This window comes from Microtus pennsylvanicus, chromosome 3 (assembly GCF_037038515.1).
Source record: "Microtus pennsylvanicus isolate mMicPen1 chromosome 3, mMicPen1.hap1, whole genome shotgun sequence".
NCBI lineage: Eukaryota > Metazoa > Chordata > Mammalia > Rodentia > Cricetidae > Microtus > Microtus pennsylvanicus.
The window spans coordinates 97,646,429-97,660,176 of record NC_134581.1 but is presented as its reverse complement, the minus strand read 5'-3'; the positions used below and the strand labels follow the sequence as shown (position 1 = coordinate 97,660,176).

The 13,748-nt window shown below is 46.7% G+C and overlaps 1 protein-coding gene across 1 annotated transcript in view; it reads right to left on the bottom strand.

Annotated features, from left to right (window-relative positions):
- Window positions 1-1,895: 1,895 nt before the first annotated feature.
- The window catches only part of Rp9 (RP9 pre-mRNA splicing factor), a 28,919-nt gene continuing 17,066 nt past the window's right edge, over window positions 1,896-13,748 (bottom strand). The window contains exons 4-6 of the mRNA XM_075966517.1: window positions 8,952-9,043; window positions 3,247-3,308; window positions 1,896-2,449 (exon numbers count right to left, since the gene is read on the bottom strand). Of these exons, the coding sequence (XP_075822632.1) occupies window positions 2,254-2,449; window positions 3,247-3,308; window positions 8,952-9,043 (350 nt within the window). The 3' untranslated portion in view covers window positions 1,896-2,253. The remainder of the gene's footprint in view (window positions 2,450-3,246; window positions 3,309-8,951; window positions 9,044-13,748) is intronic.

Here is a 13,748-nt window from a genome sequence, read left to right as displayed (position 1 = left end):
AATGATTAACTCAACCCTGCATGCATATGTGAATCTCCTTGAGGACAAAGTAAACAAAGTATAGATCAGATGTGACTACATCAAAACTATTTGTAAAGTCCATAAAGATAGGTTCTATAGATTGACTGAGAAAAAAAAAACTTTATAGTAACGGTCTGGAGGATGGACCGATGCCAGAAGTCTCCGGCCACACAGATAGCTCACCAGATTAGAAGGCACATCACTCCAGTTTCTGAGTGAGTAACAGGTAATGCAGTCCCTTCCCCTAAAGGAACGACCTTGTATGCTAGACTTCCAGGCTCCTCTGTGAACAAAGACCTCTGTGCTCCCCCCTACCCCGGAATGTTCTTTTTTTAAGACTTGCTGTGTAGGGACTAGAGAAATGGTTCAGCTGTTCAAGAGTATGAACAGGCCATGTGTTGTGTGCACACCTTTAATCCCAACACTCAGGAGGCAGAGACTGGTGGATCCCTGAGCTCAAGGCTAGCCTGGTCTACAGAGGGAGCTTCAGGACAGCCAGGGCTACACAGAAAGACCCTGTCTTGAACACCAAAAAGTGTGTGTACAGTTTTGACTTAACAACAAAATACAGTTTCTCTACCTGTAGGACCACCCCTGACCTCTGTTACAGGCACATGGGTGGGTTGTTCCATGCAACATGAGATAGTTTATGCATGTGTTTTGTGATGCAGTAGGTACTCAGTCTAATGCTTCTCCTGAGTTTATTTCCAGCCATTTTCTGAGTTAGTGCTTCTGTGACGATCTTAGCACCATGAGATTATAGTAAGTGTGGCACAGGCAGGCAGGCAGACACACACACACGCACGCACGCACACACACATGCCTCATTGTTATAGGAAACTCCACCCTCCAATCAGCAAATGATGACAAGGGACGCACATTTTGTTTTTAAGACAAGGTCTCCCCTGGCAGCAAGGCTGGCCTTCAACTCAGATCTCTGCTTCCACCTCTTCTTCTAGGTCCTGGGACTAAAAGTGAGCAGCACTATGCCCCGCTTTTTTGTTTTGTTTTTATAGAATGGAATTTCCTCGGACTAAGGTGTAGCAGGCTGGGTGGTAACAGGAATACCACCCACGCCTACACTTACAAGGCAGCAACAAGTACTTGATACTACAAGCGTCCGTTTCTGCCTCTCATTTAAAAAGCTAAGAACATGACGGTTAGCATAGAAGGCCATTTGTATATAAAAAGCCCTAGGGCTGGAGATATAGTTAGTTTAGTCTATAAGTGCTTGCCTTGTAAGCATCATCAAGACCCATGTGAAAAAAGTCAAGCATGGTGGTGTATTTCTCTAATTCCAGTGTTGGAGAGGTGAAGACAGTCAGCCTAACATACGTGGGGAACTGTAGGCTAGAGAGGGACTGTGGGGGGAAAAAAAGGACATAAGGAGCGACACCCGAGGTTGTCCTCTGCCCCCCCAAACACGCACGCACATGAGCACACAAAAGTTCTATATACACCTGGCATGGTTGGCAAATGCTTTTAGTCCCAGCACTTGGGAGGCAGAGGCAAGCGTTTCTCTGTTAGTTTAAAGTCAACCTGTCTACACAGCCAGCCCTGGACCTGACAGAGCTATAGTCAGACCCTGTCTCAAAATGAAACAAAACAGCATCCTATTTATTTTGTTGATGACACACAATCCTTTACTTTTTTTCTTTAAAGATAACGGTTAGCCCAGGGTGGCTGTGAACTCAGCAACCTTCCTGTACCAGTCTCCCAGAGCTGGAATTGGAGGCAAATGCATACACCTAGGTGTGTGTGAGATATTTCTAAAAAACTCATATGCAAACTGCTAAGCCAACTGGAAAGGGGGTAAAAAAAGGAGTGTGTACCTTTTAGACTTGGACCACCTGTCTGAATTAATAATGACTATATTTAAAAAATAAATCATGAACATTTATTATCCTGAACCACAGACAAAGGCAAGCCTGAAGTTCATGGGAACTGAGTTGCCACACCATGGAGGGCAAAAGCTGGCAACACCTGAGGGTGTTTCCTAAGTCTCCATTACCTCCCCCTGCAATCACAGACACAAGTGACCATCAGGGAAGAGGACACAGATGCTGTTGGCAGCCACACCCGGGAGCCCGCCTGCCCTGCGGTGGTCACTTGGTACCAGAGGCGGCGAGAATCCGCAGCTGTGCCAGGTGTCCCTCCTAGTCCTGTCTGTCGCTCTCAGGGGTAGCTCTGTTCTTTGGCCTGCGGGTGGACTTGAGAATCTGCCGTCAGCTGTCACTCTGAGTCTGAACTCTCACTTGACTTGGAAGCCTTGTGCTTTCGTTTCTTCTTCTTTTTCTTCTCCTTCTTCCTTTTCTTGTGTTTTTCTTTCTTCTTCTTTTTCTTGCGCTTCTCTCTGCCTGACGAACTGGAGCTGCTCTCATCTTCATCTGAGGTGGAGTCCTCCAGTAACTTCTTTAACTGCTGGATCCTAAACAGATCCATCAGAACCACATTTCACTTAAAGCAGCTAGGAGCCGAGGGAATCATGAATAAACTACTTTGCTAAAGACAACTGGTTCATTGTCTTAAACAGCTGTGCATACTCGGGTAGCCCTTGTAACCCCTAGCAAGTGCACACCTACTGAAACACCCTCCGCTGTTTATAGTAATGCAGCTCCTCAAGGACTACAAGACAACTATTAGAAAACCTTTCTGCTTTGGTGACAGGGTCCCAGTGTATTCTAGCTAGCCTCAACTCACAAGTAGTCAAGGGTGACCTTGAACTTCTGATACTCCTGCCTGCACCTCCTAGGTGATGGTGGTATAGGTGTGCATCATAATGCCTGGTGTACGAATTCTGGGGATCAAACCACACCCAGGGCCTCATGCATGCTAGGTAAATACTCGACCAAGAAAACTACATCCCTCGCCCCCTTCCTTAATCTTGTCCTTATCTGTCACCTTAGGCTGGCACAGGAGGTCTAGAATTTGAAGCCAGCTTGAGCTTCATGCAACAAAACAGACACACAGACACACACACACACACACACACCCTAACGATACAGCACAATATGACTGTGTCTTGGAATGCCTACTGCTTATTTAGGGAACTGCAGTAGAACCGGCCTACTTACACTGACATCTCTGTTCAGTGACAAGTCTTACTCTCCCAGCTACTCAATGTACTAGGATTACAAACTGTCCCCTATATATTGGAATACTTGTTTATAATTCTGTACAGTTTCAGATTTGAAGAGGACATTGGTAGCAATGCGACAGCCTTACCTTACATCCTTTTCATGTCTTTTATTTTCTCGAATGATATCATACATGGGATCTTCATGTGCCTTATGGGTAAGAGAGAGTTAGATTTTTGGTTAGTTATCATGGACTGCTTTATTATGTAAAAATATCTCTATTAACTGAAACTGGTATTTGATGTACCTTTTTTTCCCCCTCTTTATTTAGTCTTGAGTGTCTTCAAACTTTCTGTAGAGCTCAGACTGGCCTTGAATTTTTTATCTTACCTCCTTGGCCTCCTGAGTGCTGGGGCTAGTTAGCTTCCTGAGGCTTGATGACATATGTATCCAAATCTGAGTTTCTTCTCAGGCTAGCTTTGAACTTTCTATGATGCTGCGGACAGCCTTGACCTTAAACTCCTGACCCTCCTGCTTCCACCTCCTAAAGTGCTAGATTACAGCTTTTTGTTACCAGCTTATTCTGAGAAAAGGTCTCACTTTGTCATCCAAGGTCACCTCATACTATGTCAGTCAATTACCAAAGTGCTGGGATCCCAAGCAATAAGCACCACAACCACCTTACAATAAATTTTAAACCCCCCCCCCGCCAGAAAGGCCTATAATTATTGTTTGCAACAGTTCTTTGCTGACCTGGAACTCACTGGGCAGACCAGGCTGACCCTAACTCATGGCGGTCCTCCTGCTGCAGCCATCTGAATGCTGGATTACAGCTGTGTGCCCATGCCTGGCTTACACTGTAAACACTGTAAGGCTATAAAATGCCTCTCCAATTAGAATATATAGGAAATAACTAACTATTCCATATAAAGAGATACAGGAGGGGCTGTTAAGATGGTCACTAGCTGCTCCTCCCAAGGACATGGTTTCCTGGCTACATGACAGGGCTCACAAGCCTCTGCACCTCCAGTTCCATGGGCTCTGAAGCCCTCTTCTGGGCTCTCCGGGCATTGCATGCATGAAGTGTACAGACATGCAGGAAAACATCCATCCACATAATAAAAACAAATCTTTTTCAGACCCAGGCCAGCTGGCCTTGGTGAGTTCCCGATAGAACATCCCCATTGTCTCAGTGTGTGGGTGCACCCCTCGCGGTCCTGAGTTCCTTGCTTGTGCTCTCTCTCCTTCTGCTCCTGATTTGGACCTTGAGATTTCTGTCCGGTGCTTCAATGTGGGTCTCTGTCTCTGTTTCCTTTCATCGCCTGGGATAAAACCGGACTCGCTGAACATAGCGGACAATGAGGACTACTGAGAACTCAAGAACAATGGCAATGGGTTTTTGATCCTACTGCACATACTGGCTTTGTGGGAGCCTAGGCAGTTTGGATGCTCACCTTACTAGACCTGGATGGAGGTGGGTAGTCCTTGGACTTCCCACAGGGCAGGGAACCCTGATTGCTCTTTGGGCTGACGAGGGAGGGGGACTTGATTGGGAGAGAGGGAGGGAAATGGGAGGTGGTGGCGGGAAAGAGACAGAAATCTTTAATAAAAAAAAAAACCCACCAATCTTTAAAAACTTTAAATAATGACCTCTAACAAGGCAATTCTGCTTCTCCTGAGTGCAGGGGTTACAGGCATGAGGTAGCACCTTTGAGGCAGGCAAGCATAGAAGCCCGGGACTCCCCTTGTTTTTGGTTATGCATTGCTAGCCTAGACACACACTCTAAACAATGGAGGAAGCTCCTCTTCCCAGTGGTCTCCAAGCACATACGAAATCCGTCGAGTGTGAAGGTACAAATGTAGAGAGCAAGCTGTGCTAGACAGGTTTTAGGGTCATGTGTGATAAGAAAATCTTTTTTGTGTGTGAGGGGGGAGAGGAGACAGGATTTCTCTGCCCTGGTTGTCCTGGAACTCGTAGAGATCCGCCTGCCTCTGCCTCTAAGTGCTAAGATTAAAGGTGTGCACCACTATGCCCAGCCACTAAGTGAACTTTTAGGGAGAATGCTTAGTTATCATCTTATGCCTATGTATAATGTATGTGCATGTCATTAAATCAAATGCATTATGGTAAGGGACAAGTTCAGAAAAAAAAGTGGTTCTATAACTCAATCTATTAATCAAAATAGAGACCCACTCTATGCCTAGTGAACAAAGCCTCTGTTCTTTAGACCCCATAAAAAGAAGTCAAGGACCAGAACCAGGCCCTCCATCCCTTGACGCAGGTGGCCTTGTGTCAATCTTTTTGTTGTCTATCTCTGGCTGCCATAGAATTCATTCCGTAGACCAGGCTGGCCCAGAACTTAAGAGATCCGCCTGCCTCTGCCTCTTGAGTGCTGGGATTAAAGGTGTGCACCATGCCCAGCTCCCCTATGTCAATCTTAATAGTAGATTCATTCCTAACATGTTCTGTTGCTTTGATTTGAATGACGTACTCTTGCTCTTTGCAAATCTGTGTGTGGTTTTATGTCATTATCTTTCAAACAGCATTTTAGTTTTTATTTAAGTGCATGTGTGAATGTATGCCATGTATGCGGGGGTGCCCATGGAGGCCAGAAGAGGGGTCATATACCCTAGAACTGGAGTTACAGCAGATTTAAGCTACTGAATGTGGGTGCTGGAAACTAATGAGGGTCCTCTGGAAAAGGGGCCAAGTGCCTTTAAGCATTGAGCAAGCTCTTCAGTCCTATCATTATTATTTTAACATTTAATGTGTGTATATACGCGTGTGTGTACAGCAATGTACACACACTTGTGTACCACTGTGTGTTTATGGAGGTCAGAGGACGACTTTCAGAAGTCTCCTTTTCCGTCCACATGGGTTCTGGGGATCAAACTCAGGCCAGCTGGCTTGGCATTGGTGCCTCTACCCCCAGAGCTAAGAATACAGAAATAGGGGTCAAAAAGGTGGCTTGGTGGCTAGACTTGTCAACAAGATTGGCCACCTGAGTCTGACCCCTAAGACCCACGTGGCAGGAGAGAACTGACTTTCAGGCTGTCCCACATCCACAAGGGCCATGGCAAACGCAAACTCACACACACAATAAATATTAAGAAAAATTTGGATAAAAAAGGAAGAGCCTAAGAAACACCCAGCCCGGAACTGACCACTGCTGGAACAGCTACTGAAAGATCTAAGCACTTAGAAACACAGGCTGGGGTGTGGCTCAGCTGGTAGAGAGCAAAGAGAGATGTAAAAATAAACTTAAAAATCTATTCTCTCATCAACCAGTTATAATTATTGTTAATTTCGTATACCTTATTATTACTATTATTTAAAAATTTTTCAAGACAGGATTTCTCTGTGTAACAGTCCTGGATGTCCTGGAACTCACTTTGTAGTCCAGGCTGGCCTCAAACTTACAATTGGCCTGCCTCTGCCTCCCAAGTGCGGGGATAAAAAGGCACATGTCATCAGCGTCTGGCTAATTTAGGGGGTATATTTTATAAAGAATTTGAGCCATAAGATATATGCAACTTTTGTTTCTTTGTTTTGTTAAAGAGAGAGTCTCAGTGTGTAGCCCCGTGGGCCTGGAACTTGCTGTGGAGACCAGGCTGGCTCAAGCTTGGAGACAGAAGTGGCTTGCCTCCGAGTGATGGGACTACAGATACGTACTCCCAGGCACAACCACAGGTTGTTTTTCACTTGGGTTTTCATGAGCCCCTTTCCCTAACAGTCTGCAGTCTTCAACATCATAATGCTGCGACTGGGATTGTATGGGGTGCACAATGCTCCCCTAGAATGCAGGAGGCCCTGGGTTCAAGCTCTAACATAGCAGAGTCTAGACCATGCTTTCCCTTTTTCATTTTCATTTTGGAGAATTTCCTTTGCTCGTATTTTTGCATGTGTATACAGGTGCACCTGTTAGTGCATGTCTGTGTATGTGTGGTTATGTGTGCATGTGTGTACGTGCAAATGTCAAAGCCCATGGTTGACTTCAGGAGTCTTTTCCCAGCGTTATCCATCTTACTCACTGAGGCAGGGGATCTCAGTTGAAGTCAGGGTCCCCAAGGCAGCCAATCTAGACAGCTAGTCTTCTCAGCGATCCCCTTTCTACCCTCTGTCGCTGACATTGGTGGGTTGCTATGCCTACCTAGCATTTGCATGGATGATGGAGAGTCACACTCCTGTCCTTGTACTTGCTTGGCAAGAGCTATTATCCACTAAGTCAACCCCGGAGTCCCTGGAGAAGGTGTTTTGATGTTTTGTTTCGTGAGACAGGCTGTTGCTATGAGACCCAAGCTGGCCTCATGCAGGGTCTTTCTGAGGTTTCTTGAGTGCAGGACTGCAGACATGGCTCACTACCCCTGGCCCTGCTGACCTCACTCTACATACACTGACAACCTTAGTGCACAGATGGAGCCTTGCTTGGCAGAATTAGTTCCTGATGTGAATGAACACTTCCAAGAGGTGATTTGTGAAAAGTACCGTGAGAAGGTGGGAGCGCTTGCTCGTCTGTCTAGCAAGTATACACTTTCAGCTCCAAAGACACATCTAAGTTTACATGGGAACAAAACCCCCTCTCCTGAGCGCATTTATATATAGTAAACTACAAAGAAGGGTCGAACACATGGTGCTGGCTTTGAGAAAACAAATCGCCATTCCTCAGGCTAAGTAAAGAATATCTGTCTGTCTGTCTGTCTTTGTTTGTTTTTCCCTGCGGTGCTGTGGGCTGACCTCAGGCTCTGCACACGCTGGACAAGCACCCTACCACCGAGCTGGACAAGCACCCTACCACGGAACTGTCTACATCCAGCTCCAGCCCTTTCAAACTTTCTTTCTCAATTTGAGACAAGATCTCACTAAGTAGCTCAGCTTATTCTTGAACTTTCAGTTCTCCATGTCAATGTTAAATAGCATTTTAACAGGAGTCTTTCCCTCCTTTTTCTTTTTTCCCTTCTGAGCTGTCTCTGAAGGACCTTATATAGATAGAGCAGATTGGCCTCAAATTCACTCAGTAGCCAAGGTTGACTTTGAACTCATGATCCTTCTGCCCCTACCTCCCAAGGGATGGCATTACAGGCATGCACTATTGTGGTTGCTTTATGTGGTGCTGGGGCTGGAACCAAGCAAGAGGTCTGTGCGTGCCACAGCAGCACTCTAGCACAGGAGCGACACACCAGCCCCAGTTCTTGTTACAGCAGCACTCTAGCACAGGAGCGACACACCAGCCCCAGTTCTTGTTACAGCAGCACTCTAGCACAGGAGCGACACACCAGCCCCAGTTCTTGTTACAGCAGCACTCTAGCACAGGAGTGACACACCAGCCCCAGTTCTTGTTACAGCAGCACTCTAGCACAGGAGTGACACACCAGCCCCAGTTCTTGTTACAGCAGCACTCTAGCACAGGAGCGACACACCAGCCCCAGTTCTTGTTACAGCAGCACTCTAGCACAGGAGCGACACACCAGCCCCAGTTCTTGTTACAGCAGCACTCTAGCACAGGAGCGACACACCAGCCCCAGTTCTTGTTACAGCAGCACTCTAGCACAGGAGCGACACACCAGCCCCAGTTCTTGTTACAGCAGCACTCTAGCACAGGAGCGACACACCAGCCCCAGTTCTTGTTACAGCAGCACTCTAGCACAGGAGCGACACACCAGCCCCAGTTCTTGTTACAGCAGCACTCTAGCACAGGAGCGACACACCAGCCCCAGTTCTTGTTACTGAGGTTATCTGTTACAAAGGCATGACGGGTGTGTGTGTTTCTAGAGCACTAGTTCACCAGTGACGATCTACCTCCTAACGGTCACCATCCCAAGACTGTTAATATCGACAGTGCAGGGTTTACTTACAACTCGGAACTGTTCTAACTTCTGGTTGCCTTTGATAAAGAAAGGGCATTCTTTGTCGCCTGTTCGGTGGCCATACCGTTTGCAACGCCAACCTAAAGCCAAAGAAAAACATTTCTGTAAAGTATGGTCTCACTTCAGTGAGATAACGGTTTAGTAGATCAAGTTTTTCATTAGACTCCAATTCTAAAACACAAAGGATTAACGGATGAAAACACTGAGATCCCAGAAAATAACAAAGGGTAACTAATTGCTTCCTCGAATCTTGTTAGGAGTGAATGTCCATCATCAAATATTTATGAGCAATGCAATGTTTTTAGCAGGTTTCACTCCATTTCTCAGAGTACATCAGGGGCTGGCAAGAGGGTCAGCCATGATTCCAGCACTCACACGGTGGCTCAGGAGCACCTGCAATTCCAGTTCTAAGAGACCCAAAGCTCTCTTTTGGCCTCTAAGGGCTGCCATATGCAGGTGGTGCAGCATACACCACCTGTGAGCATACACACACGTAAACAATTAAAAGGGGAGCAGAGTGAGTCCCTCTCATCTGAAATGGCTCTGATTCTGAGGGCTGAGGTTTAGCTTAGGGAGAGAGTGGCTTTGCACACAGCACACTCCAGACTCTGGGTAAAACCTCCAGTTTCACTGGAGTAGTGTCTTCCTTAGGCTCAGTAAACCATGCACACCGGCCCCACAGAGCCCAGGCTCAAATTCCTAGACTTCGGTGACACTTCCCTCTGCAGTGCAAGGACTTCAAGGACACACGACTCCATCAAGCTTTACAGAGCCTCATTTTATATCTTTATTAAAGACAGGGTCTCACTATGTAACACACGAACACACACACTCCAAGTCGATGAAAGCAAGCGTGCAACTGAGGGTTTCACTGGACGCTCCTCGGTGATCGGCGCAGTGACAAGGTCCCAGTATTGCCCTCACATCTTTTCATCCCATCAGGCAGCTGCTTGGGGATAATGAGTCAAGCGCCACTTAGGTGCTGACTAAGGAGGTCAGGAAGCAAGAGCACTGTAAAGATGAGCTGCTTTGGCCCATGCTAAACAACCACAGAAAGCTTGTTGTTGAAGGGAGCAATCGTTCTCTGTGGCATGTGCACGTGCTTAGGAGAGTGTAGGACTCATGTCTAGGTTGGACAGGAAGTCACGTGCCCTCCTCTACCAGTTCTCTGCCTTATTCCCCTCAGACGGGTTTACCACAAACTTGCTGTATGGCTGGCCATCAAGCTCTCAGGATCTGTCTCTACTGTCTAATGGGTTTCCTGGCGTGAACAGCCATTTGCATCATCTTACGTGGGTGCTGGGGAGTCTAGTCCTCATGTGTACCCACCACTTTAACTTACAGAGAGAGACAGACCTAGAATCCTAGTACTAGGGAGGATGTGGCAGGCCTACCCCGAGTGCCAGGCTAACAAGTGCCATGGTAAAGAATTCTGGCTCAACCTCCCCTTCGCTAATCCAAAACAGCGTCAGGAAGAAAGACCACATTCTAAACTAATGCTGTATGTCATCAAGGAGCACGGCTGGATACGCACACATCCCAGCACGTGTTAGCTCTGCTCAAGATTATCTTAAACGAAGGTGATGTGCTGCATAGCTCTGGGGCAGACCTGTAATCCCAGCACTCAGGAAGCCGAGGCAGCAGGATTTCTAATTCAAGACCACGCTGGGCCATATAAGGAGACGGCATCTCAAAACAACAGCAACAAAATGATGATCCTTGTAATTCTAAGTGTGGCTCACAGAAAAAGTGACAACGTGAAAGATGCTATCAGCAGTGCACTCTTCGGAGCCCTCAGCGTGTGAATTGCCTGACTGCAGAGCTGTACTGGCAGCCACAGGGGCGGTGGCAGCTCAGCGGCAGAGGGTCTACTTTGCACAAGAGAGATACTGTAGTACAGAGAACACAGGCAGACAGACAGACAGATGGGGTGGGGATTGTGATATGTAGACTTAGCAGTTACAGAACCATTTTTCTTTTATATATTTTTCAATATTTTGTTATTATTTTAATGTGTGCAGGTGTTTTGCCTACATGTATGTCTGTCTATACACTACATTCATGCCTGGTGCCTAGGGAGGCCAGAAGAGGTCAATGGATCCCCTGGAACTGGAATCACCATATAGGTGCTGAGAATGGAATCCCAGTCCTCTGGAAGACTAATGTGCTGGTTTGAATGAGAATGGCCCCTAAGATGTTGGAATACTTTGCTCCCAGTTTGAAACCGTTTGGGGAAAGATTAGGAATGGCTTTGTCTTTGGGGCTGGGCTCTGAAGTTTCAAAAGCCCATACCATTCCCAATTAGTTCCCTGCTTCGTGCTTGTGGATGAGACACAAACTCTCAGCGACTGCCCCAGCACCACACCTGTCTCACTCTCTGAAGTAAGCCCCAAATTAAACACTTCTTCTATTTTTAAGTTGCCCTGTACATAGTGTTTTATCATGGCAACATGGAAGTAAGCAGGACTAACAGCCAGTGTTCTTATCTACCAAGTCATCTCTCCAGGCCGAGAACGACTTTTCTTACCAGAGTCAAGGAACATATGCAGGTTCCTGTACAAGCGTGGTCTGCTTTGTAGGATCTGAAGCTTCTATCATTTGGTGAAGAAGTGGGTAAATGGTTGTGAGAAAACAAACACGAAAACATCTTGCCTTCAGAAACTGAACACCACCATCATATGCAAATATGAATAAGAACACATCGTACACCGCTAGGAACACAAGACTCTTGACAATCTATAAACATGGATTCATTGAGAATCCATTTAATGACGAATATACACAGAGGTCCCTCAATATGGGCCTATAGTGACATTTCAGTTGTATTTTAATAAATAAAGCTCACCTGAAGATCAGAGAGCAAAACAGCCTCATGCTGGGCACCATTTGTTGTATGATTAATAAAAACCAAGAGACAGAAATTAGGATTCAACTTGAAGGTCAGAAAAGCCAAAACAGCCAACCACTGGGTTTTACCTCTACCTCAGTTAGAAATGTCAGTTCTGTAGGGTAAAAAGACAACTGGGACAAGAAACCAACCAATCACTGCCAGCACCCTGACTCTGAACCCAGAGTAGAGAAAGAAACATGCCCTGTATTTGAGACCTGGGCCAGGGAGAGAAACATCTTTATCCCCGAACCCCAGACTAAAGACATGTGCCCTGGCTATGAAACTAGTATCAAAGAAACACACTTTGTCCCTAGAATCAGAGCCAGTGAAAGAAATATGCCCTGGTCCTAAGATTAGAGTCAAAAAGCTAAAAAGGACCAGTGAAAGAAACACAGTTTGGCCATGAAGGCAGAGCCATCTCTGCCCCTGACCAGCTAAACTGACCAATCCCTGAGCAGGGAAATACTAACCAATCCCCCTTCTCCCTGGGAAAATTCCGCCCCCTAAGAAGCCCTATATAAGCCTCTCCACCACTTCAGTTAAAGGCTGCCCCCAAGGCTGCAGGTAGTCCCTCCCTGGCAGAGGCAGCAACTCTCCCGGACTCCTCCTTCCCAAATAAATCTCGATTTCAAAAGAGTCTTGGGTGACGACCTTCATTCACTGGAGCAGATGAGAAGAATCTGGTGGGGACTTCCCTTAGAGGACCAAGCTGAAAAACCTTGTTGAGACATTCCCTAGGGGGCCTGAGCAAGGAGGAGCAGAACAGAGGGACCTTGATAGGATGCTGCTTAAGGGGGACTGAGCAAGGCCAGGGGAGGAAAAGTAACAACTTTTCCCCAGGGCTGGAGGAGATTGCTACATTTAGCATAGTGTTAGTAGAAGTAACATCTTGGGCTGCAGAAGAAGAAGCAGATAGCTCTGCTAGGAGCTCCCTTAATGTTCCTTAATGGAACAGAGCAGAGCTCAGCTGTAGCTGCTCTCCATGAGAAGAGCAGGATCCCTACATCCTGCAGGGAGACCATCCCCCACCACACCCAGCTTCAGGTAGCCTGGCTTCCCGCTAGTCAGGACACCTTTCCTCCAGGGCTCCAGCCTCCAGAGCTGTCCCAGTGTGGCTCTATACCCCCAGAGCTGTCCTAGAGCATCTCTGAGTATATCCTGGCTTCCCCATAAACCAGGATATCCCAATACCACTACTGTACCACGTTCCCCTACAAATTCTGCCTCCAGGAGTCTCAGAATGAGACTGTGAGAGCTGTCTCCTCTCTTCTTATAATCCTCTCTAGTGCTGGGATTAAAGGCATGCACCACTACTGCCCTGTTTTTTTTTTTTTCTTCGAGACAGGGTTTCTCTGTAGCTTTGGTGCCTGTCCCGGAACTAGCTCTTGTAGGCCAGGCTGGCCTCGAACTCCCAGAGATCCGCCTGCCTCTGCCTCCCCAGTGCTGGGATTAAAGGCGTGCGCCACCACCGCCCGGCTCTACTGCCCAGTTTTTATAGCAAACTAATGTAGCTATTGGAATTAAAGGTGTGTGTCACCACTGCCTGGTCTGTAAGGCTGATCAGTGCAGCTGTTTTACTCTCTGAACTTCAAGCAAGCTTTATTTATTAAAATACAAATGAAATATCACTACATGGGCCAGGAGATAACCTTCATAAATCTATTCTTTCTTTGCTTACTTATTTTATTTCTGAGTGTTTTACCTGCATGTGTAATGCATATGCGCTTGGTGTCCTCAGAGGTCAGAAGAAAGTACCCTAGCTCTGAACTGGAACTATGGACAGCTGTGAGCGATCATGTGGGTGCTGGGAACCAAACCCAGGTAGTCTGCAAGGGCAACAAGGAGCTTTTAATTGCTGAGTCATCTCTCCAGCCCCAATCTGTTCTTTCTTAAAA